Below are 22,639 nucleotides of genomic sequence, written 5' to 3' on the forward strand. Positions count from 1 at the left end.
CCCTTCCTACCGGTGCACCAAAGTAGTCAGCCCTGCAACTGCAGAAGAGAAGAGCCCATGCAGCCCCCATAGGGGACACTCCTAGAGCATAGAGCTCTCATGACCAGAGGGGAGTGTGCTGCTGGGCGTCATAGAATGGTACTTATATAAGGACACTTCTTCAAGATTGGGAAATGTAACTTATCTATCTAATACACAGAAATAAACACAAAGAATTAGGCAAAGTGAGGAGAGAGAGCAATATGTTCCAAACAAAAACAAAACTTCAGAAAAAGAACTAAATAAAGTGGAGATAAACAATCTACCTGATAAAATTGAGTTCAAGGTAATGGTCATAAACACACTCAAGGAACACAGAAGAAGATGGATGAACAGTGAGAAGTTCAACAAGAGTTAGAAAACATAAAGAAGAATCAAACAGACTGAATAATACAATAACTAAAATAAAAAATACACTAGAAGGAATCAACAGATTAGCTGATACAGAGGAACAGATTGGTGAACCGGAAGACAGAGTAGTTGTAATCACCCAAGCTGAACAGAAAAAAGAGTTCAACAAAATAAGGAGAGTTTAAGACATCTCTGGACATCAACTACACTATCATTTGCATTACAGTGGTCCCAGAGGGAGAAGAGAGAGGGAAAGGCACTGATAACTTATTTGAAGAAATAGATGAAAACTTGTCTAACCTGGGAGAGAAAATAGACATTCAGGTCCAGGAAGCACAAAGAAACCCAATCAAGATCAACCCAAAGAGATCCACACCAAGACACATTATAATTAAAATGGCAAAAATTAAAGAATCGTAAAAGCAGCAGGAGAAAAGCAACTAGTTATGTACAAGGTGACTCACATAAGACTCTGAGCTAACTTTTCAGCAGAAATTTTGCAGACCAGAAAAGAGTGGCACAATATATTCAAAGTGTGAAAGGGAAAACTATAACCAAGAATACCTGGCAAGGCTATCATTCACATTTGAAGGACAGCTCTTAAGTTTTGTAGATAAGCAAAAGCTAAGAGTTCAGCACTACTAAACTGGCTTTACAAGAAATGTGAAAGGGACTTCTCTAAGCAGAAAATAGCACAACTAGAAATATGAAAAACACAAAAGGAAAAATCTCATTGGTAAAGGCAAGCATACAATAAAGGCAGTGGATCAACCACTTATAAAGTTAGTAGGAAAGTTAAAAGACAAAAGTAGTAAAATCATCTATATCCACTGTAAGTAGTTAAGGGATACATAAAACAAAAAGATGTAAAATATATCAAAACATTAAAAGTGGAGGGGAGAGTAAAAATGTAGGGTTGCTAGAATACATTTGAATCTAAGAGATAATCAACTAAAATAATCATATATATATATGGGTTTTTACACAAGAACCTCCCAGTAACCACAAACCAAAAATATATAATAAAACACACAAAAAAGAGGAAAAAATCCAAGCATAATGTTAAAGATACTCATCAAGTCACAATGGAAGAGAGCAAAAGATTAAAGGACAAAACAACCACAAATCAATGAACAAAATGGCATTAAGTACATACCTATCAATAACTGCTTTAAATGTAAATGGACTAAATGTTCCAATCAAATGACAGAGTGGCTGATGAATACAAAAACAAGACCCATATATATGCTGCTTACAAGTGACTCACTTCAGATCTAAAGACACACAAACTGAAAGTTAAGGGGATGAAAAATGTACTCCATACAAAATCTGGGGTAGCAGTACTTTTATCAGACAAAATAGACTTTAAAACAAAGACTGCGACAAGAAACAAGGAAGGATATTACATAATGATAAAAGGATTGATCCAGGAAGATATAACAATTGTAAATATCTATGTATCCAACATAGAAGCACCTAAATACACAAAGTAAATGCTAACAAACATAAAGGGAGAAATTGACAGTAACACAATAATAGTAGGGGACAATAACACTCCACTTACATCAATAGATAGATCATCCAGACAGAAAATCAATAAGGAAACACTAGCCTTAAATAACACATTAGACCCAATGGATTTCATATATACATATAACATTCCATCAAAAAGCAGCAGAATACACATTCTTTTCAAGTACATGTGGGACATTCTCCAGCATAGATCAATCACATGTTATGCCACAAAACAAATCTAAATAAGTTTAAGAAGATTGAAATCATATCAAGCATCTTTTCTGACCACAATGAAATCACCACAAGAAAAAACCTGCAAAAATCACAAATACGTAGAGGCTAGACAACATGCTACTAACCAACCAATGGGTCACTGAAGAAATCAAACTAAACATACCTGGAAACAAAAGAAAATAGAAACACAATGATCCAAAATCTATGGGACACAGCAAAAGCAGTTCTAAGAAGGAAGTTTATAACAATACAAGCTTACCTCAGGAAACAAGAAAATTCTCAAATAAAGAACCTAACCCACACCTAACAGAATTAGAAAGAGAAGAACATACAAAACTCAGTTAGTAGAAGGAAAGAAGTCATAATGATCAGAGCAGAATAAATGGAATAAAGACTAAAAATAAAAAGGTGGAAAATATCAATGAAACTAAGAGCTGGTTCTTTGAAAAGATAAACAGAATTGATAAACCTTTAGCTAGACTCATCAAGAAAGAGAGGGCCCAAATAAATAAATCAGAAATGAAAAAGAAGTTACAACCAACATCACAGAAATACAAAGGATAAGAGATTATTACGAACAATTATATGCCAATAAAATATACAGCCTAGAAGAAATATACATTCCCAGAAATGTACAATCCCCCAAGACTGAATTGGGAGGAAAATATGAACAAATCAATTACCAGTAATGAAGTTTAACCGGCAGGACCTAAGGGCTTCACTGGTGAATTCTACCAATATTTAAAGATGAGTTAACACCTATTCTTCTCAAACTATTCCAAAATATCAAAGAGGAAGGAAGGGTCTTCTAAACTCATTCTAGGAGACCAGCATCACCCTGATACTGAAACAAGACAAAGACACAACAAAAAAGGGAAATTACAGGCATTATCACTGGTGAACCTAAGATGTAAAAATCCTCAACAAAATATTAGAAGTCAGAAATTGACAATACATTATAAGGATCACACACCACAATCATGTGGGATTTATCACAGGGATATAAGAATGGTTCAATATCTGCAAATCAATCTATGTGATATACCACATTAACAGTCTGAAGAAAAATCATATGACTTTCTCCACAGATGCAGAATAAAGTTTTGACAAAATTCAACATCCAGTTATGATAAAAACAAAAACCCTCCACAAAGCGGGTACAGAGGAAGCGGACCTCAACATAATAAAGACCCCTTGTGACAAACCTACAGTCAACATCACACTCAATGGTGAAAAACTGAAAGCATTTCCTCTATGATCAGGAATAAGACAAGGATGCCCCATCTCACCACTTTCCTTGAATATAGTATTGGAAGTCCTAGCCATGGCAATCAGACAAGAAAAGTAATAAAATGCATCCAAATTGAAAAGGAAGATGTAAAACTGTCTGTTTGCAGATGGCATGATACTATATATAGAAAATCCTAGAGATGCCCACCAAAGTTATTAGAACTAGTAAATGAATTCAGTAAAGTTGCAGGATACAAAATTAATATACAGAAATCTGTCCTGTTTCTACACACTAACAATGAGCTATCAGAAAGAGAAATTAAGAATCACATTTACAGTTGCATCAAAAAGAATACAATACCTAAGAATAACTCTAACAAAGGAGGTAAGAGACTTAATACTTGAAAACTATAAGACATTAATGAAATAAACTGAAGACAAATGGGAAGATATACTGTGCTCATGAATTGGAAGAATTAATATTATTAAAATGACCATATTACCCAAGGCAATATACAGATTCAATGTAATCCCTAACCCTAACCAATGGCATTTTTTAGAACTAGAACAAATAATTCTAAAATTGGTATGAAAACAGAAAAGACCCTGAAGAACCAAAACAATCTTGAGAAAGATGACCAAAATCATGGTCCCTGATTTCAAAGTATACTACAGAGCTACAGTTCAAAGCAGTATGGAGCTGGCACCAAAGCAGACACATATATCACTGGAACAGAAGAGAGCCCAGAAATAAACCCACACATACATGGTCAATTAATCTACAATAAAGGAGGCATGAATATACAACAGGGAAAAGACAGCTTCTTCAATTAATGATGCTGGGAAAACTGGACAGCTACAGGGAAAGGATCAAACTAATTTACTTTCTCATACCATATACAAAAACAAATTCAAAATTGGATTAAAGACTTAAATGTAAGACCCCAAACCAATAAACTCCTAGGATAAAACAGGTAGTATGCTCTTTGACATCGATGTTAGCATTATTATTATTACTTTGATCTGTCTCCTCAGGCAAGAAAAACAAAAGCAAAAATAAACAAATGGGATTCCAACAAACTAAAACGTTTTCGGACATGTAGACTATTGGCAAAACAAAAGGCAGCTTACTGAATAGGAGAAGATATTTGCAAACAATACACCCAATAAATGGTTAATATCCAAAATACACAATGGAATCTTAAAAAAAAAAAAAAAACAAGCCAACTTAAAAATGGTCAGAGGACTTGCTCAACATGACTAATCTTCAGGGAAATGCAAATCAAAATCACAATGAGTTACCACCTCACCCCTGCCAGAACAGCTATCATTAAAAAGACAACTAATAACAAATGGTGAGGATGTGGAGAAAAGGCAACCCTCAAGGCACTGTTGATAGGATTGTAAATTATTAGATGGTAGCAGCCACTATGGAAAACAGTATGGAAACTCCTCAAAAAATTAAAAATAGAGCTACCATATGACCCAGGAATTTCACTTCTGGGTATTTAACCAAAGGAAATACAAACACTAATACAAAAGATACCTGCACCCCAGTGTTCACTGCAGCATTATTAACGGTAGCCAAGATATGGAAGCAACCTAAGTGTCCATCCATAGCCAAATGGATAAAGAAGATGTGGTCACACACACAATGGAATATTACTCAGCCATTAAAAATGAAATCTTGCCATTTGTGACAATGTGGATGAACTAGAGGATATTATAGCTAAGTGAAATAAGTCAGAGTAAGACAAATACTGCATATCATGTGTAGCATCTAAAAAATAAAACCAACAACAACAACAAAATAAAACAGATTCAGATACAGAGAAGAAACAGGTGGTTTCCAGAAGGGAGGGGGTGGAAAGTGGGTGAAATAGATGTAGGGGATTAAGAGGTGCAAACCTCAAGTTATATAATAAATGAATCACAAGGACAAAATATATAGCATAGGGAATATGGTCAATAATATCATAATAACTTTGTATAAGGATAGAGGATTACTAGACTTATTGTGGTGATCATTTTATAATGTATGCAAATGTCAAATCATTATATAATACACCTGAAACTAACATAATATTGTACACTGACTATATTTCAATTTAAAAATTACAAAATGAAAAACATATCAGTGAAGCCTGGTACAGTGTCAAGCAGCCTATTATGTCTGTAGAGAGGCAAGATAGGACAAAAAAAATTTGATAATAATATCCATTATAATTGCTTCTATTCTACATAATACTGGAGGTTCTAGTCAGTGCAGTCAGGCAAGAAAAGAAAATAAGAAGACATCCATGTTCAGTGAGAAGTTAAACTACTTTTATTTCTAGCAACATGATTATTCATGTAGAATATCGATTGGTACATAGAATAAAACAACTAGAACTAAAAAGTGCTTTTATCAATACAAGATACGAAATGAATATTAAAAATTGTTTTTCTATATCCTAACCTCAATTGGAATTTGAAATTAAAAATACAAATTACAATAGCATAAATCATGAAATACATAGGGATGAATCTAGCAAAAGATGTGTAAGAGCTGTATACTTCAAATTACATGAGTACACAAGAAGAAAAATTAAGAAAAACCTGAATAAATGGAGAGAGGTATTTGGTTCATGAGTTGGAAGACCCAGTATTATCAAAAGATCAATTCTGCCCAAACTGACCTACAGAGTCAATACAATTCCAATCAAAATCTCAGCAAAATTTCTTGGCAGAAATTGACAAGATGATTTTAAAATTTATACAGAAATGTAAAGGGCTTAGATTAACTAAAACAACTTCAAAATAGAAAAACAAACTTGGAAGGCTAACATTACTGATTTAAACAACTATTAAAGGTATAATAATCAAAGCAATATAATATACAAAGAGGGCAAAGAGCAGAAAAGGAGTAAATTTAGACTAATACAAATGATTTTTGACAAAGAAGCTAAGACAGATCTCTTTAAAGTTTTTGACAACCCTGTAACTTAAGAACATAAATTGGAGTAAAAATAGATATCAAATATTAAAGCAAAAAAATAAATATATTAAGAAAAATATACAAATGAATTGAAAACCTCTCATATTAAAACATGATTCAAAAAAGACAATTTAGAATAGCTGCATTGGAAATATCAATAATTCAAATAGCTCTGCCATTAAGATGCCTCAGGTAGCCTGTGGTGTTACCATGCCTACCATCAGTGGTCATGTTTAATGGACACTCCCAGTGCCATAATTTGATCCACTGCACCAGATGTCACTAAAATTGGCCAAGACTCCTTGAAAAGCAAATGTAATCATGCAAAAATTAAGAGGAAACCTAGGGCACGTTGTTGCTACACGTAAAAGAGTGAAATTAGAACACTCTCTAACATGGTACACAAAAATAAACTCAAAATGTATCAAAGACCTAAATGTAAGTTCGTACATTATAAAACTCTTAGGGGAAATCATAGGCAGAACACTTTTTGACATAAATTGCAGCAATATCTTTTTGATCCACCTCCTAGAATAATGAAAATAAAAACAAAAATAAACAAATGGTACCTAATTAAACGCTTCTGCACAGCAAAGGAAACCATAAATAAAATGAATAGACAAACCTCATAATGGGAGAAAATATTTGCAGATGAAGTGACTGACAAGGGATTAACCTCCAAAATATACAAACAGTTCATTCAGTTCTATGTCAAAACAAAGAAACAACCCAATCAAAAAATAGGCAGAAGATCTAAATAGACATTTCTCCAAAGAAGACATACATATGGCCAAAAAGCACATGAAAAGATGCTCAACATCACTAATTATCAGAGAAATGCAAATCAAAACTACAATGAGATATGACTTCACACTGGTCAGAATGGCCAACAAAAAGTCTACAAACAATAAATGCTGGAGAGGGTGTGGAGAAAAGGGAACCCTCCTACACTGTTGGTGGGAATGTAAACTGATACAACCACTATGGAGAACAGTATGGAGGTTCCTTAAAAAACTAAAAATAGAACTATGATTCTATTTTTGATCCAGCAATCCAATATGATCCAGCAATCGCCCTCCTGGCCACATATCCAGAGAAAACTATAATCTAAAAGAATACATGCACCCCAGTGTGCACTGCAGCACTATTTACAGTAGACAAAACAGGGAAGCAACCTAAACATCCATCGACAGAGGAATGGATAAAGAAGATGTGGTACATATATACAATAGAATATTACTCTGCCATAAAAAATGAAATAATGCCATTTGCAGCAACATGGATGGGCCTAGAGATTATCATACTAAGTGAAGTCAGAAAGAGAAAGACAAATATCATGAGATATAACTCATACGTGGAATCTAATTTAAAAAAATAAGAAACAAATGAACTTATTTACAAAACAGAAACAGACCTACAGATATCGAAAACAAACTTATGGGTAACTAAAGGGGAAACGTGGTGGGGGAAGGGATAAATTAGAAGCTTGGGATGAATACACACACACTACTATATATAGGATAGATAACCAACAGGGACCTACTGTATAGCACAGGGTACTCTACTCAATATTCTGTGATAACCTATATGAGAAAAGAATCTAAAAAAGAATGAATATATGTACATGTGTAACTGAATCACTTTGCTGTACACCTGAAAACTAACAATGTTGTAAATCAACTATACTCCAATAAAAAAGTGGTGAAAAATTAAATACTAGAAAATAATAATTATAGTAAATTAGAATAAGCTGAGCTTGCCATATTACGGGTAATGAGTCCCTGATAATACTTAAAGGTACATGTATGAAGGGTAGAATAAAAGATTACCAACATATTTCAATTTCCAATATTTAAAAAATTATATAGCAGTAGATAGCAGTATAACCAAATTATGTAAATCTTACACTTACAATATAGGTTTCTCAACAACATACTACCTAAAATAATCATTTAGATTAGATTATTTTAGGTTAATACTTATTGACATGAAGAGTTGTCAATGTTATTTTGTTAAATAAAAAAGCAGTCTACAAAACAGCCTATAAGGAACAATAACATGTATTTATTGCAATATATAAATATTCATAGAAATATTATGCAATGTATGTGTATGTAGTTGTGTGTGTATGTATACCAATAAATAGGGTGGTGCTGGGATTACAAATGAATTTTCTTTCTCTTTATACTGATTTATACTCTGAATCATAAAATATTACATATTATTTAAGGTTCAAAACAGTTACTCTAAAAAAATTAACTGGTGGGGAAAAATTGAGAACTTTCTCCAAGAAATTCTGATTCTAAGAAAAACAATCAGTTATGTCATTGTTTTCTATAGGAATTACAAGTGTAGTTTATGGTGTGAGATAAAGTCAAAAGTAGTTATATCAAAAAACAGAGAAGTACTTTTTATATTATAGTTGCAATATGACCAAAATATAGCAAAAATTTTTATAACTTTCAGTTCTGTGTAATACAAATCATTTGGGGTAACATTCTATCGTCTCACAAAGTGAACTACATTCAAAAATCAAAACTATCAAAAGTTTGTCCTCAAACAGCCCCAATTAGAGGTTAAAGCTCACTCTACCTTCCTGTCACTCTCTTCTCTGTTTTTACGCCGTTGTTCCTCTATCCTAGCTTCTCTTTTAACATCTTCTCCGATCCTTGTTAGAAGTAACATCTCTTTTGTCTTCCATTCCTAAAGAGCACGATGTTACTGTATTCAGTATGTATTCACAATAAACCAACAAGCAAGTTAGAACAAGTCAAGAGCCTAACAGAAATCAGGTCAAGCGTAACTGAAGTCATACATTGGCTTTAGAATGCGCTTCCTTCACTGCACTCCTATTAGGAATGCAGAGATGGTTATTTTTAACTAAAGCTAAATTAAAAATTTTTGCCTCTCCACACTGAGGGCTATAGGAGAGTTAAACAGTATCTAGTAACTTTCACCATCATCACTTTAAGAGCAGATATTAGCTCATATATGTAGTTTGTGGTGTCATCCTCATTTTATGTAACAACATACATATCATAGCTGTGAACAAAGATCAATGTGGGTAAAATGCTTCGACTTGAAATGACTTCAAGAAGTATGATGGACAGCTCAAATTATTTACAAATGAAATAACTGTACACAATTTTTCTCTCAATATTTTAAATTTGTTGTGTCTCACCTCTTCAATTTTCCTACGAAGACTAAGTTTTCTTCTTGTGTGTTCTCGCTGTTGTCTTTCTTCTCTATCCATCCGTATTAGGCGTTGCTCTTCTGCTGTGTGCTCAAGATGTTCTAATTCCCTACTTATCATATCCAAATATCTAAGTAAAAATGCAAATGTAAGTGAAGGTGAATTGGGAGTTTTCCTTATTATGGGATCATCTGCTTTGATATTCCCAAACTACCTCCTTTCTTGCTTTTTATTTCTTGAGCTACAGGAATTTTACTGTTTTTCTATCAGCTCTGTTCATGGACTTTAAGCCAGCCTGACCCATGAACTCACCATATTTTATTCATTATACAGATCTCCCTACTATATATATAAGTATCTGTTGTTATGGCCAAGACAATGATAAAATGTGGAGCAGACTGATTAAAAACATTTTGTACAGTACATATTCACAATAGGCTTAGGAATATGAGTTTGCAAAGAAGACTGAAATAACTGAAACACTGACTTCAAATCTGGAAAAATTCAGATTTGAATTTCCTTAGAAAGATGTGTCTTGAGCCCCCTTGTAATTTATAAGGCCTTGAACAAATCTTCCATCTATAGTCTGGGTCTCTGGTATGTCAATCTGTATTATGGAACTACCATGGAACATAAAATCAGGTAATGCAGCTTAATTTCTCACCTTAATGGAGGAGGAGGAAAGAACTATAGTAAGAAATGGTCTTGACCATGGAAAGGTAAAGATTGAATGTAAGTAGATAATATCTAAAGAGCTTGCAGGTTTTGTTTTTTTGAGATAATGCATGTTTATATTAGTATTAAAGTTATACCAAACTCCTTTATTGACTGTGCATTAATTTCCTCAAACTTAATGCTGTCAGAGCTTAAAGAAGACCCATAAAAAATTATTATTAGAGGCATGTGCTAAAGATACTTTCCCACCATCTCCTACTATAGGAAGGATTTTGGATTTGATTAATTCTTCAGTTATCAGCTTGGATTACCTCTTGAACTCCCAGAAACTCTATCTTCTCTAGTAGAAACTCATCTTTAGCCTTGGCACCCAAGTTTCCAATTCCTGTACTTCTTGATCTCCCTTCCTCTCCATACTGAAAGAGTGGAGTTAAATAGCATCCAGTACTTTAAAAAATTTCCTACCTTCAATTATTTGTAGTATTTTCCAACTTATTTGGGTCCACATTATATACATAAAATATGCATTAACTTCAATCTCACCTGTGCCTTATTAATCGTTCCTGGTCCTTAATAGATGGGGTGCCCTCCTGTAACAACCAATTTTGGAACTGTGCAACATCAGAACGTCCAGGTATTTGATTCTCTTCCTGTAGTTTACTTACTTGTTTTGCAAGTATTTTCTATTAAGAAAAAGTGTGTATCACATATATGTATATGTGTGTATATATAAATTTTTTTAAACATTTCCCAGGAAACTGTCGTTTGATATGTCTTTTCATATTTAGCGTTTAGTAAAATTCCCATACTTTGTAAATAACTAATATTGTTTAACTGTATTTAAATCTTTTTTTTTTAAAGATTTTTTTGATGTGGACCATTTTTAAAGTCTTTACTGAATTTGTTACAATATTGTTTTTGTTTTATGTTTTTAGCTTTTTGGCCCTGAGGCATGTGGGATCCTAGCTCCCAGACCAGGGATTGAACCCACACCCCCTGCATTGGAAGGTGAAGTCTTAACCACTGGACTGCCAGGGAAGTCCCTAACTGCATTTAAATCTATTTTGAATCCACTGCAGACATGGACAACTGAACCAAAGTAAAGATTTCTCTCTCTGAAAATAAAAGATAAATATTTCAGCTTATTTTTCTACCCATTCTGAAGAAATTTTAAAAAATGGAAGAAGCGGAGGAGAAACTGTAGGCACAGAGGAGGAAATGGGGGGAAATATAGAACACTTAAAAGTACTGGGGAGTCATCCTCATTTCTATACAACTCTTGACCTTAGAACATAAACTTGTAAAAGTACATATATGAGCACCTTTCTCATTTTTACCCAACTCTCTTGACTCTAACGCCTGAATTCACTCATGCAGGCACACATGTGCACACACTCTCACATGAACTTTGAGTGAAAATGTGAAAGGAAGTCACTAACTTTACCCACTCACTCTATACCAATCATTCCAGTTCACCTTTAAGGACATTTTTTACTGTATGAACACAGCTACATGTGTGTGGGTACAAACATACAGTGTACATGTTCTTTGAGTCACCCTTAGGATATTATAACTATTCATACTGTTACTTAAGCTGTTTTGGTTTCCAGCTTAAGAATCTTGCTACTACAATGGACTCTTCCCATTGGTCCCAGCTCACGTAGAAGGGACACATCTGAGTAGCAATTTAATTACTAAATTTTGTCAGCAACCACTGGCATATTAATAGATGACTTGGTCCCTTTCCTTCTCTTGGCACAAAATAGGAACCTCAAAATATTATTTACTACTGCTCTAAATTTTTACTTGGAAAAATTATCAAAATTCAAAGTAAAATATTATAAGAAAATACTTTGTATACAAACCTTTCCTCCAAACTCTATGTAAAAAAAACAAATTTAAGTATTTAACTTACTTGTTCTCTTATATAGTTTCTTTCAAAGTCTAATTTTAAACTGGTAAGATATTGCCTGTACTTATTCAATTCCCTCAAGGTACATACAATCTAAAAAAAAACACACAAAACAACAACAAAAATATATAAATACAAATATTTTAAAATCAAAGCAATTACTTTCCAGAGCAAAAATAACATTTTGATATCGAGTAATAAATTGCTAACAATTTTGTAAGTAATACCTCTCTAAAATTGTTAATCAATAGGAAACTGCTATCCAAGTAACATTACTTTATTAATATGACTTATGCCATGATAAGGAACTGAGTACACACAATTGGAGCTATTAAAAAATACCAACGTAAAATGTTCAACCCCAATAAGAATAGAGTCTATCAGGACTCTATCAGGCTGATTTTGCTAGATTCTTATTTTGTCTAAAGTTTTCAAAAAGTATATGGGACATAATCCTTGACAAGCATACATGCCATCAGAGACAGAGAAAGAGGACTATGATACAGTTGGGAAAATTATTTGTATATCCTCAAATTATCTGGTAATCATCTTTTGATATAACAAAGAAAAAAGGTAAATGAGGAAGTAGTTTCACTTAGAAAACAACTGCTGTCTGACTTCCTTTGATCCAAAAACTGAATAATTTATGGACTTTTCCATTAAGTATCTCTTATGACCAAGTTAAAGGTGATACAGGTCACCCAGTGAGGTACAGAAGCAAGCTTATACCAAGTCTTGGAGGTTTTCAATGATTAAAAGAAATTATCTTCAACTCACTTTATTATTGCTGGTGATGTAGCCACCTTTCTTTAATCTCCTCAAGATGTCTTTACGCTTATGGTAGGCTCTTAAATGTGGATCATGGAGACTTTTATATTGGTTTTCCAAAAGTCGACAATAAGGATCAGTCAGGTTAAAACCATAAGAAGGTCGGAAAAGCTGCAAACATGGATTTAAACATACAATTAATGAATTTTACTTTTAATATCAACCTATTAGAATACCAGATTGTTCACTGAAAATAAAGTATGCAAGAAGAATGTGAAGTGGGGAAAAACCAGCAGTAGAAGAATTTGGAATGGGCAATGTTAATTTCTTATCCCTACCTCTTTTCTTCACTGACCTGAATTATTCTAAAAATCCACCCTCACTCAATTAATCCACCCCCCCACCCCAATCTCCATCAGCTCCTGACCCAAAGCTAGAAAACGGAGGAGGAAAGGAAAAGAAAGGGAATAGGATAAAATTTGTTTTTAATGTATAAAGCTAATACTAAGATTCTCCCTTTTCCTCCTCCCTCTTCCAGATCAAGGCACTGCATTAGAAGGATAAAGGGATAATATCAATTATCATGATTATATCTCAATAATCTGAAAATGAAGGAAAACAGAAAATCTTTCACAAAAATTCATTGAAACAACTCTGACAAAAAATAGAAGTAAAACTCAGATGTTAAAGATGATGAATTAAAGAGTTACTGTATTTTCAGTTCTTATCTAATACAAGAAACCCAATGATTTCTGAGCACTACAGTCAGGAAAAAATTCAAGGTCTATATTATACAGTTCAACATATTGAAGAACGAATTATAAAGGATATTGATAGGGATTGAGGTTTCTCCATATGTGTAAAGACCAAATACAACCTTATGAAGTAGTCATTAACATACAAAAGAAGGAAAATATCAGCTAATAGTCATAATGCTATATCTGTTACTTTAGAGGAAGCAGATGAATTATTTAATCTCATCTTTAAGTTAAAACATTACAAAGTGAGGGGGTTTAAAATTTTGGGGGGGATGTGAGTACTTAGTCCATTTTTCAAAAATTTTTCAATAGCAGGATGGTGATAATGGGTAATGGGAGAACCTCTGAAAGGGAAAAAGTAGAGGATGGAAGCAGGTGTGGAAGTCATCCGAATGTTGTCTTTGCATCCTATCTTTGTGCTTTCCTTTAGGTTTTCTTGGCCAGAACAACAGAAATTTTAGTCTAAAGTGACGTCAAAGCAGGAATTGCCTCAAGTGAAAGGCAGTTGGAACGTGTGGGAGATGTGGCAAACCTGAGAGCACGTGCCCTGTCTGCAGGCATCTAATTCAATTTATATGACCCCACACATTGTGCATCAATCCAGAACTGTCTGGAGGTACCAATTTGTGCTCAGTCTGTGTTCTGTCTGGTGGTAGCCACCTCAGTCAGATTCTGAACACTAAGGAGCTTGGGTTGGGACCCTAAAAAGAACTCCCTCAAGGTAAGTATGAGGATTCTTCTTATGTGGACAAAAGGGGAGACTGGGGAACCTGATAGGATGCTAGTGTTCCTTATCCATTTAAAAGCTTCCAGGTAAGTTTCTGACCACTTGCTTAATACCAGACTTTAATCTCTTCCAAGCGGTCTAAGTTGTAAAGTAGAATTCCCTAATTACCAAAGCTTCCCTGAGAAGGCAAGAAAAAAAAAAAGGGAATTCTATAAGGCAATGTCTTAAATTCAGTGAGACCAGATAAAAAGTTCATATCTTTCCTGTAAGGGAAATAGTCAAAAATCATGAGTCAAGGAGTGGATTGTTTCTTTTAGATGTTGATGTTTAGCTGTCAACTTCTTTTAGATGTTGAATTTTAGCTTTGATGGCCTATGTTTCTCAAAACCAGCCCTGGACTAGTGACCTGTAAACGAACACCTTTCATATTGGGTTGCCCAAAAAGATCGTTCGGGTTTTTCAGTAACATCTTACCGAAAAACCTGAATGAACTTTTTGGGCAACCCAATACAAACCCATTTATTAGTGTCAGGGTAACCCATCTGTTGTCAATTAAAATAATTGGAAAGAAACAACTAAAAGTGTAAATATAAAGCACTACTTCATTGAGGAGATTGATATCCTTCTTTTTCTTTCAGTACAAAGTCAGTCTTCAGGGAAATTGGGCCTAATTATGATTAAATGAAGAGTCTGGGGGAAAATGAATGTAATAAAGAACAGAGAACATCTTTTTAAAAAGTAGTTGACAAGTGAATTATTATTTGACAGAGAAAATGGTAATATAGCAAACAATATTTGAGGAAGCAGACAGAAGACAGGGCTAAGTTTACATAATAAAAAGGAGTGATATAGGTTTCAAGCATGCTTAGGAAAGCTGGTTTGTGTGTATATGACTTAGTCAAATTGTGTGAGGTTGGCATATTTTTAGTTAACTTGCTGTATTCTAGTAGAAGAGACTTTTTTTAAAAAGGGAAGTTATGTATTTTCCATAAACAAAATTTACTTTAAGAAATCATGTTTATTAGTCAAGTATCAAATATGAAGGGCCCCTACTCATTTCTGATGACATCATAAATACTAGATGAGTAAGGGGGTAACTCAGAATTCTTCCTTGTAGAATTTTTTGCCATACGGATCAAAGCAACTGCTCAAAAAGAATGTATTGAACCTCCTTTAGTGTTAAGTACTGAATCAAGGAATGGGGAGGTTTGAGAGAGGGGGTCACACTGAGGACTAAAAACATGAAAGAGTTTGAGGGCAGTATACACTATAACCCAGTAAGATTTAAATTATAAAATTATAGTGTTGAGTAAAATTATACAAACCAAGGGCAATGCAAATTATAAGGAAATATAAGCTAATTGGGGGGCTGTAATGGTTGAGAAGGAATCTTGAAAGATGGCCCAAATTCATAGTTGGGGAGAAGAGCAAAGGGTATGCCAGGTTTGGGAGGCAAGGTGAACAAAGTCACAGAAGTATTAACATGGTCTGTGTGAGTAGGTATAAAAGACCTCAACTAGAAAAAGCAGAGGTTGTGCACTGGAGAAAAGACTGGATGGGGAGGCTGGGGCAAATCATGGAGTCTCCTCAGGGAGACAGAGCCTTGTTTTCCTAAAGTCAGGTTAAAGGACTAAACACTTTAATTCATTTCAACTCTACTTTTTTTCGCACTTCGTGTGTGAAACAGAATTCAGCTCAAAACAGAGAGGTGTTCTGTAATGAGAATTCTGTCCAAGTTATTATTGGTTAAAATCATAACATATAATTAAATGCCAGCCAGTACAGATAACCTTCCACCTTTCGACCAAACATATTTCTAAGTGAATTAAATCTCAATAAATAGGTATAAGTGAAGTGTTATTATAAAGTTAATTTATGGAATCATATTAAGACAGAACTAAGAATCTAAACTTTCTAGCCCATGATTCTGTCCAAATCATACTAGATGAATTTGCTTGGTACGCATCCTAAACAATAGCTTAAGATAGGATAGGTACGGAACATTAGTGCAAATTCCCTCAATGCACTTCGCCTGATGTAGCTAGCGCCTGAATTTAACAGCAGTCGAAAAGGATAAAGAAACCAACGTAAGCCAATTAAACATCACTTTACCTTTTCACTTAATTTTGTGGTATAGTATAAAGGGTTGCTTCCTGGGATCACAGGCAGCTTCACCCCAAGAGGCAGATCCAGTAGTTGAGCCGCTCCGATCCCCGGAAAGTGGGTTTTGTGCGCGACCTGTCAGGTACAATTGGAGAGTTTTGTCTTTCCTTTAGGTATGTTAGTTTAGGCCAACCTACTGTTACTCCAACCTAAGGAACAGAAGGGTCCAGCCCTGCCAGACAGCCGGAAAGACCTCCGCTTCCGGGTTACCAGCTCCCTCCCACCGCGCCACGGCCAGTTGCGGCCAGTGCAGCCAAAGCCCTGCCACCTGCCGCGCCGCACGAGGGCGCCAGAAGCTGGACGGTTATGGTCCACAGGGATCGCACGTGACCGTCCGCGGCACCGCCCCACCACCGCGCCCACCAGGCCTGAGGCCTGGTAGAGGACAAGGACGACCGGTCTTCGCTGACACTCACTCCGCACTGCTGGCTGGCCGCGGCCAGGCCGCTGGCGGCCGTCTTGGTAGCGGCGACGTTGGCAGCCTTGGAGCAGGCGCTGAGGTACAACTCCATAGCCGGCCTGGGCCCCTCTGCGCCTCTGCCGCCCTACCCTCTCGCTTCCCCTCGCACCCCTTTCCCGTCGTTGTCCCTCAGTCCCCACCGGGCCGGAATGGCCGGTACCCCGAGTTCCAGCTGCCCACCCTCGCGGCGTCACAGGCTCCGAATGCGCGGACGCCGCAACAGCAGTGCCCTCCGCGAGGGCCGGTCCCTTGCGCCGGAGGCTTGGGCGCCTCAGAGCTGGGGAAATCGGTACTAGGGGCCTGGTCCCAGCGCGCCAAGGTCGAAATATCTTTTCTCTCTGAACCCTACAGCCCTCAGTCAAACCAACTCAGAATCAAAATGTATAAAGCTTTGCTGGCATGCCAGCTGGCTAATATCTCCTGGCCTCCGAGAAGGTTTGGTTCCATGCAGAAAACAAACAAAAAAGAGTGACTGTGCAGCCCATTCTAGGGCCAGAGGCCTGGCTTTCTACATGCCCCGCCCCCCCCACCCCCGCTTGCAGACTGTGACCATACCACATCCCCAGGTTCCCATAACCTCGCCCCACCCCACTCCAGGTCCCACAGGACACCGTCCTCCGACCCCACTCTAGTCTTCCTCTTTCATTTATAGCTCTCTTCTCTCTCTCTCTCCCAATCCCTCCTCGCCAACTGTCCACCTCTCTTGCTCTTCTCCTATATGCCTTTCTCCTCTCAACCATCCAGCCAAAATTTATAAAGTGCCTGACACCTTTGGGCCAGTCATCTGAGCTGGGTACTAAAGGATACAGTGATGAGAAGAAAAATATGGTCCCTTTCTTCAAGGAGCTAACTAGACTGTGAGTACTTTGAGGGCAGAGACTGTATCTGATGTCAGGAATTTGGACTTAGTCTCTTAGATTCCTTGGCACACACTTATCTTCTTACTTTGGGGTCATTAGTAATAATACCTACCATTTATTGAGAATTTGCTAACTACAGATTCTGTGCTAAACACTCTCTACATTAACCTTTATAACAACCTTGTCAAGAAATACCCCATTTTTTTCAAAGATTAAAGAAGAATAACAATCACTATTAAATAGTGGCCCCAGAGGCAGTTTCTTAAATCCGTACACTCTACTTTTACATCTGCTCTATTTGTTTTAATGCCATGCAGTTGCTTAGGACTCCTAAATTTGAACAGATGTCTCACAATCATCTCAAATTTAATATATTCAAATCTCAACCCACACCTTCCCCCACAGAACAAAACAAAGACCCTATTCTTCCTGCATTTCTCATCTCAGTGACAATGTCAGTATCTACCCAAACCAGAAGGTGAGAAATTCTAGATACTTCCCCTTCTGAGCCTGCTGATTCAAGACTGACTGTGTCTTTGCTGTGCTGTTTCCTCTGCCTGACAGCCCTTTGCACTTCATTGCTTGGCTAATTGCAATCAGCCTTTAAGACTGCTTAAGTATTCTCTCCTCTAGGAAGCCTTTCTGACATTTCTAAGCTTTTTCAAATTATCTTCCTCTGTGCTTCCCTCCGTTTTAGCACTTTTCCCAATACATCCAAAATGTCTCTTTACCTGTCACTCTCCCTTTAATAGAATGGAAACTCCTTGAAAGCAGGTATTTGCTTATTCAATTTTATATGTACAGTACTTGGCATAGTACCTAGCAAGCATTTAGTGAGTCCTAAGTATATTTTTGTTGCTACATGCTAATGATGGCCCTACCCACACAATAGCAATAGCAAAAATCATTTTCTATGGAATGCTTTTAGCAGGACTTTCCTAAATTGTCTAGAATTGCTTATGGTAAACAAACTGGAATATAAAGATTTATGGATAATGGTTGGTTGGAGAATGTTATATAATCTGCATAACCCAATATAAAATATAAATGTCTCATAATCTAACTGGCTCCTTCTATCAAAGTGAAGTAATGCATTCCTCACAAAAACCTCATCTGTTAACTTGGGCCAGAGTGCATCTGATGTGGTGTAGTAGGACTTGGAGAACTGTGCTAGAGGTCTTGGACCTTTTTTTAAATGTTACCTGTGCCTTATGATTACATATATCCTTGAAATTATTAGTAAAGCTTGATACTGGGTATGAGTCCCTTGAATCTGAATTATCAAGCTAATCCTTTATGTTATCTTAAATTCCAAGATGCATTGATTTCTATGATAGCCCTTCTCAGCTTTCATCCTATTGATTGATTTAGTCATTTGATGTCCCTCAGAAGGCATAAGATGAAGAATTTTATATTGGTAAAGTAACAACATATGTGGGTAAAAATCTGAAGACTAAAATTAATTTGCCCTTATTCTCAGATCCCAAGACTCTCAACCCAGAAGCAACTATTGATATAGTCTGTGTATTGTTATGTACATGCAGACATATCTTATGAAGCATTTAGTGTTCATTTTTACTGAACAATGTCTTGAAGATCATTCCATATGAACAACTGTGATTTAATTTAGTTTTTAACTACACATGTATAGTGTGTAATTACCATAATTTATTCAACTAGTCTTATATTTATGAATTTTTATTTTCTTCTGTTACAAAAATTCTGTAATAAGCATCCTTTTAAATAGATTCCTAGATTAAAGGGTATGTTGTTTGTTTTTCTTACAGATATTGTCATGTTTCCCTCAAAGCAGTTATACTAATTCATCCTACCACAGAGATTTGGTAAGGTACGTGCCTGATGTTATTATCTTCTTTCTGTCCTGAGTAGATATTTCTCATAGGTTGTGGTTTCAAGTAACGGCTAAAACTAGTTTTTATAATTTTTTTTTGTTTCAGAGACAATATAGATTCTTTTCCCTCAATTTTCATGTTCTTTTTTTTTTACTCTTGTATTTTGAAACCTTTACTCTGCTAACTTTAAGCAAAATCACTGGATAATTTTCTGTTAATGTATTTAAAGTTATATAAGCTTAGGGAATGAATAAAAGGAAAGTAGTGGCCAAATTGCTTATTATGGACTAACCGGCAAAATATATTTTTTGTCTCCTTTAAAAATCAAAGCAACATTTAGTAATCATAATAAACATGTGTATATTTAGCCCAAAATATATCACAAATTAAAAATAAGCTTGAACTTGTCAGCCTGTGTACAAAAGGGTTAATACACTACACCTGAGCCTGCTATCTTTTTAGAGAAGTCTGCTTGCAAGATTCTCTCGTGACTAGCATCTGGGAACTTGGCAGTTGAACCTCTCACAAACTGATTACATGGGTTCACTGTTCCTAGACTGTAAAGACAGTGTTTATGCTGGGACACATGCTTTCTATCTGGGCGTCTGGGATTTTGATAAGTGCCAGGGAGCAGGTGCTATCTAATCATCCACCATAAAAACCTTGGGCTCTGTTATGGGCTGAATTGTGTTCCCCTAAAATTCCTATGTAGAAATCCGAACCCTCAGTACCTGAGAATGTCGCCATATTTGGAGGGAGGGCCTTTAAATAGGTGATTAAGTTAAAATGAGATCATCAGAATAGGCCCTAATCTAATATGACTGATATCCTTATCAGAATGGGAGGTTAGGATATAGACAGGCACAGAGGGACGATCATATGAAGACATGGGTCTGTCTCATCACGATAAAATGAAGATTCTTCAGGGAAGATTTGTCTGTCTTGTTCAATGTACTCTTCAATAAGTAGATCAGTGCTCAGTAATTATTATTAAATAGAAAAGACAGTAGGAGGTAATCAATAAACACCATTTCAGTAAATGAGTAAATTTAAGAAAAGGGAAAATTTTTTTTCTTGGTTATTGCTTAAAAGGACATTACCAGTGTTTACTTCAGGATATTTATGCTTTTGTTTTCATTTTATTTTATTGCATCCATTTCTGAGCAATGATCTTTCTAATTGACACTATTTTCTTTAGATAGCATCTCACATTCTTAATCCCTAAATTATTGTTTTCCTACACGGTGTTAAGAACATGAGCTATGGACCTGGAGATTATCATAGTAAGTGAAGTAAGTCAGACAGAGAAAGACAAATATCATATCGCTTACATGCAGAATCTAAAATGAATGATACAAATGAATTTATTTACAAAACAGAAACAGACTCACAGACTTAGAAAATAAACTTATGGTTTCCAAAGGAGAAAGGTGCGGGGGTGGTAGGGGTGGCAAAGGATAAATTGGGAGTATGGGATTGATATATACACAGTACTGTATTTAAACCATATAACAAGGACCTACTGTATAGCACAGGGAACTGTACTCGGTATTCTGTAATAACCTAAATGGGAAAAGAATTTGGAAAAGGATTGATATGTGTATAGCTGAATCACTGTGCTGTACACCTGAAACAACACTGTAAATCAACTGTGCTCCAATATATATTTTAAAAAATGAGCTATAGGGTAGTAAAAAAAAAAAACTGTAATAGCTTGTCATTCCTCTTTTTCTCTCATTTAATTATTTATTTAAAGAATAGATACATCATTAAATTATAGTAATAACTTTCTTGCATACTTCGACTGCATCAGAATATTTTAATTGCAATTGTTCGGCTTTCATACAGTGATACTTATAAAACCTATCAGTATCTGCAAATTAAACAAAGTTCAGGGGCTTACTGATCTGGGTAAAGGTATAGTTATTTTGTTAAATGGAGGATCAAAAACTGTTAGCTACTTGTGAAATTAACTCGGTGGATCAAGGCAATATTTTTAAAGATAAACAAAAGAGAAAAGATAAAAAAATAGTTTTTCAGAATTAGCATGATTACTTTATGCAAATTTTCTTTAGCTATAGATTTATAATTGACATATTTTCCTTATATATGTAATGTGTGTATTATGAATTTAAGGAAGGACAGCCACAAAATAAAATCTAATAATAGATTATGAGCATTTATACTTAAATAAAAAGATTTTAAAACATGAAAATCCTTCAGAATATTAGAACAGAAAATGGTATCAGACATTTAAATGAATACTTTTATTTTATAAATAAAATCACAGGAAATTAGTAAAATGAAATCTTCCAAAATTACCAATAGATTAATGGGAAATTTAAGGTTGTAACTCAAGGCTTCTGTCAGTTTTTCAAATCGTGGCACTTAATATAATGCTTTATGCTGTTCGAGAATATAACTTTGGATCTGTTCTACTCAGACTGAAACTGCAATCAAGTTAAGATTAATCTTTTTTCAATAAGCATATTTGTTTTATACTAGGTGCAATCACCGTAGAAATGTGGTTGTTCAACTTTGTTAAAAAAATAGACGTTCATTTAAATGTGTAACCATAATTAGAGGCATTTATTAATTTAACTTTTTTATCCTTGTAATAATGAATTGAGAAATTTTTGTTAACATGGAATAATTGTCACATTTTCATGTAGTTGGTATCAAAACTATCCTAATATAAGTGTTCAGAATAAGCACCAGTTAAAAATATTACTACGTCCTATCGTCTTCTGTCAGTTGGTCATTTATATTAATGTTGCAGGAAATCACAGGGTTATTTCACAGGAAGCACCTTATCAGTTGCAGGGCTTTTTGTTTGTTTGGTTAATTTTCACCTAATTAGTGAACAGTCTGAAAAAAACTTTTATCTTTAGTATGGTTTCAAAAGTAATGAAGGTGGGAATAAA

At 35.3% G+C, this 22,639-nt stretch overlaps 1 protein-coding gene across 1 annotated transcript in view; it reads right to left on the reverse strand.

Moving 5' to 3' along the window:
• FSIP2 (fibrous sheath interacting protein 2) overlaps positions 1 to 17,054 on the reverse strand; it is a 132,836-nt gene extending 115,782 nt beyond the window's left edge. Inside the window, exons 1-7 of the mRNA XM_032636622.1 lie at positions 16,953 to 17,054; positions 16,492 to 16,617; positions 12,904 to 13,065; positions 12,130 to 12,219; positions 10,758 to 10,897; positions 9,528 to 9,669; positions 8,939 to 9,049 (exon numbers count right to left, since the gene is read on the reverse strand). Of these exons, the coding sequence (XP_032492513.1) occupies positions 8,939 to 9,049; positions 9,528 to 9,669; positions 10,758 to 10,897; positions 12,130 to 12,219; positions 12,904 to 13,065; positions 16,492 to 16,617; positions 16,953 to 17,054 (873 nt within the window). The remainder of the gene's footprint in view (positions 1 to 8,938; positions 9,050 to 9,527; positions 9,670 to 10,757; positions 10,898 to 12,129; positions 12,220 to 12,903; positions 13,066 to 16,491; positions 16,618 to 16,952) is intronic.
• Between the last annotated feature and the right edge of the window lie 5,585 nt (positions 17,055 to 22,639).

Source organism: Phocoena sinus, chromosome 7 (assembly GCF_008692025.1).
Source record: "Phocoena sinus isolate mPhoSin1 chromosome 7, mPhoSin1.pri, whole genome shotgun sequence".
NCBI lineage: Eukaryota > Metazoa > Chordata > Mammalia > Artiodactyla > Phocoenidae > Phocoena > Phocoena sinus.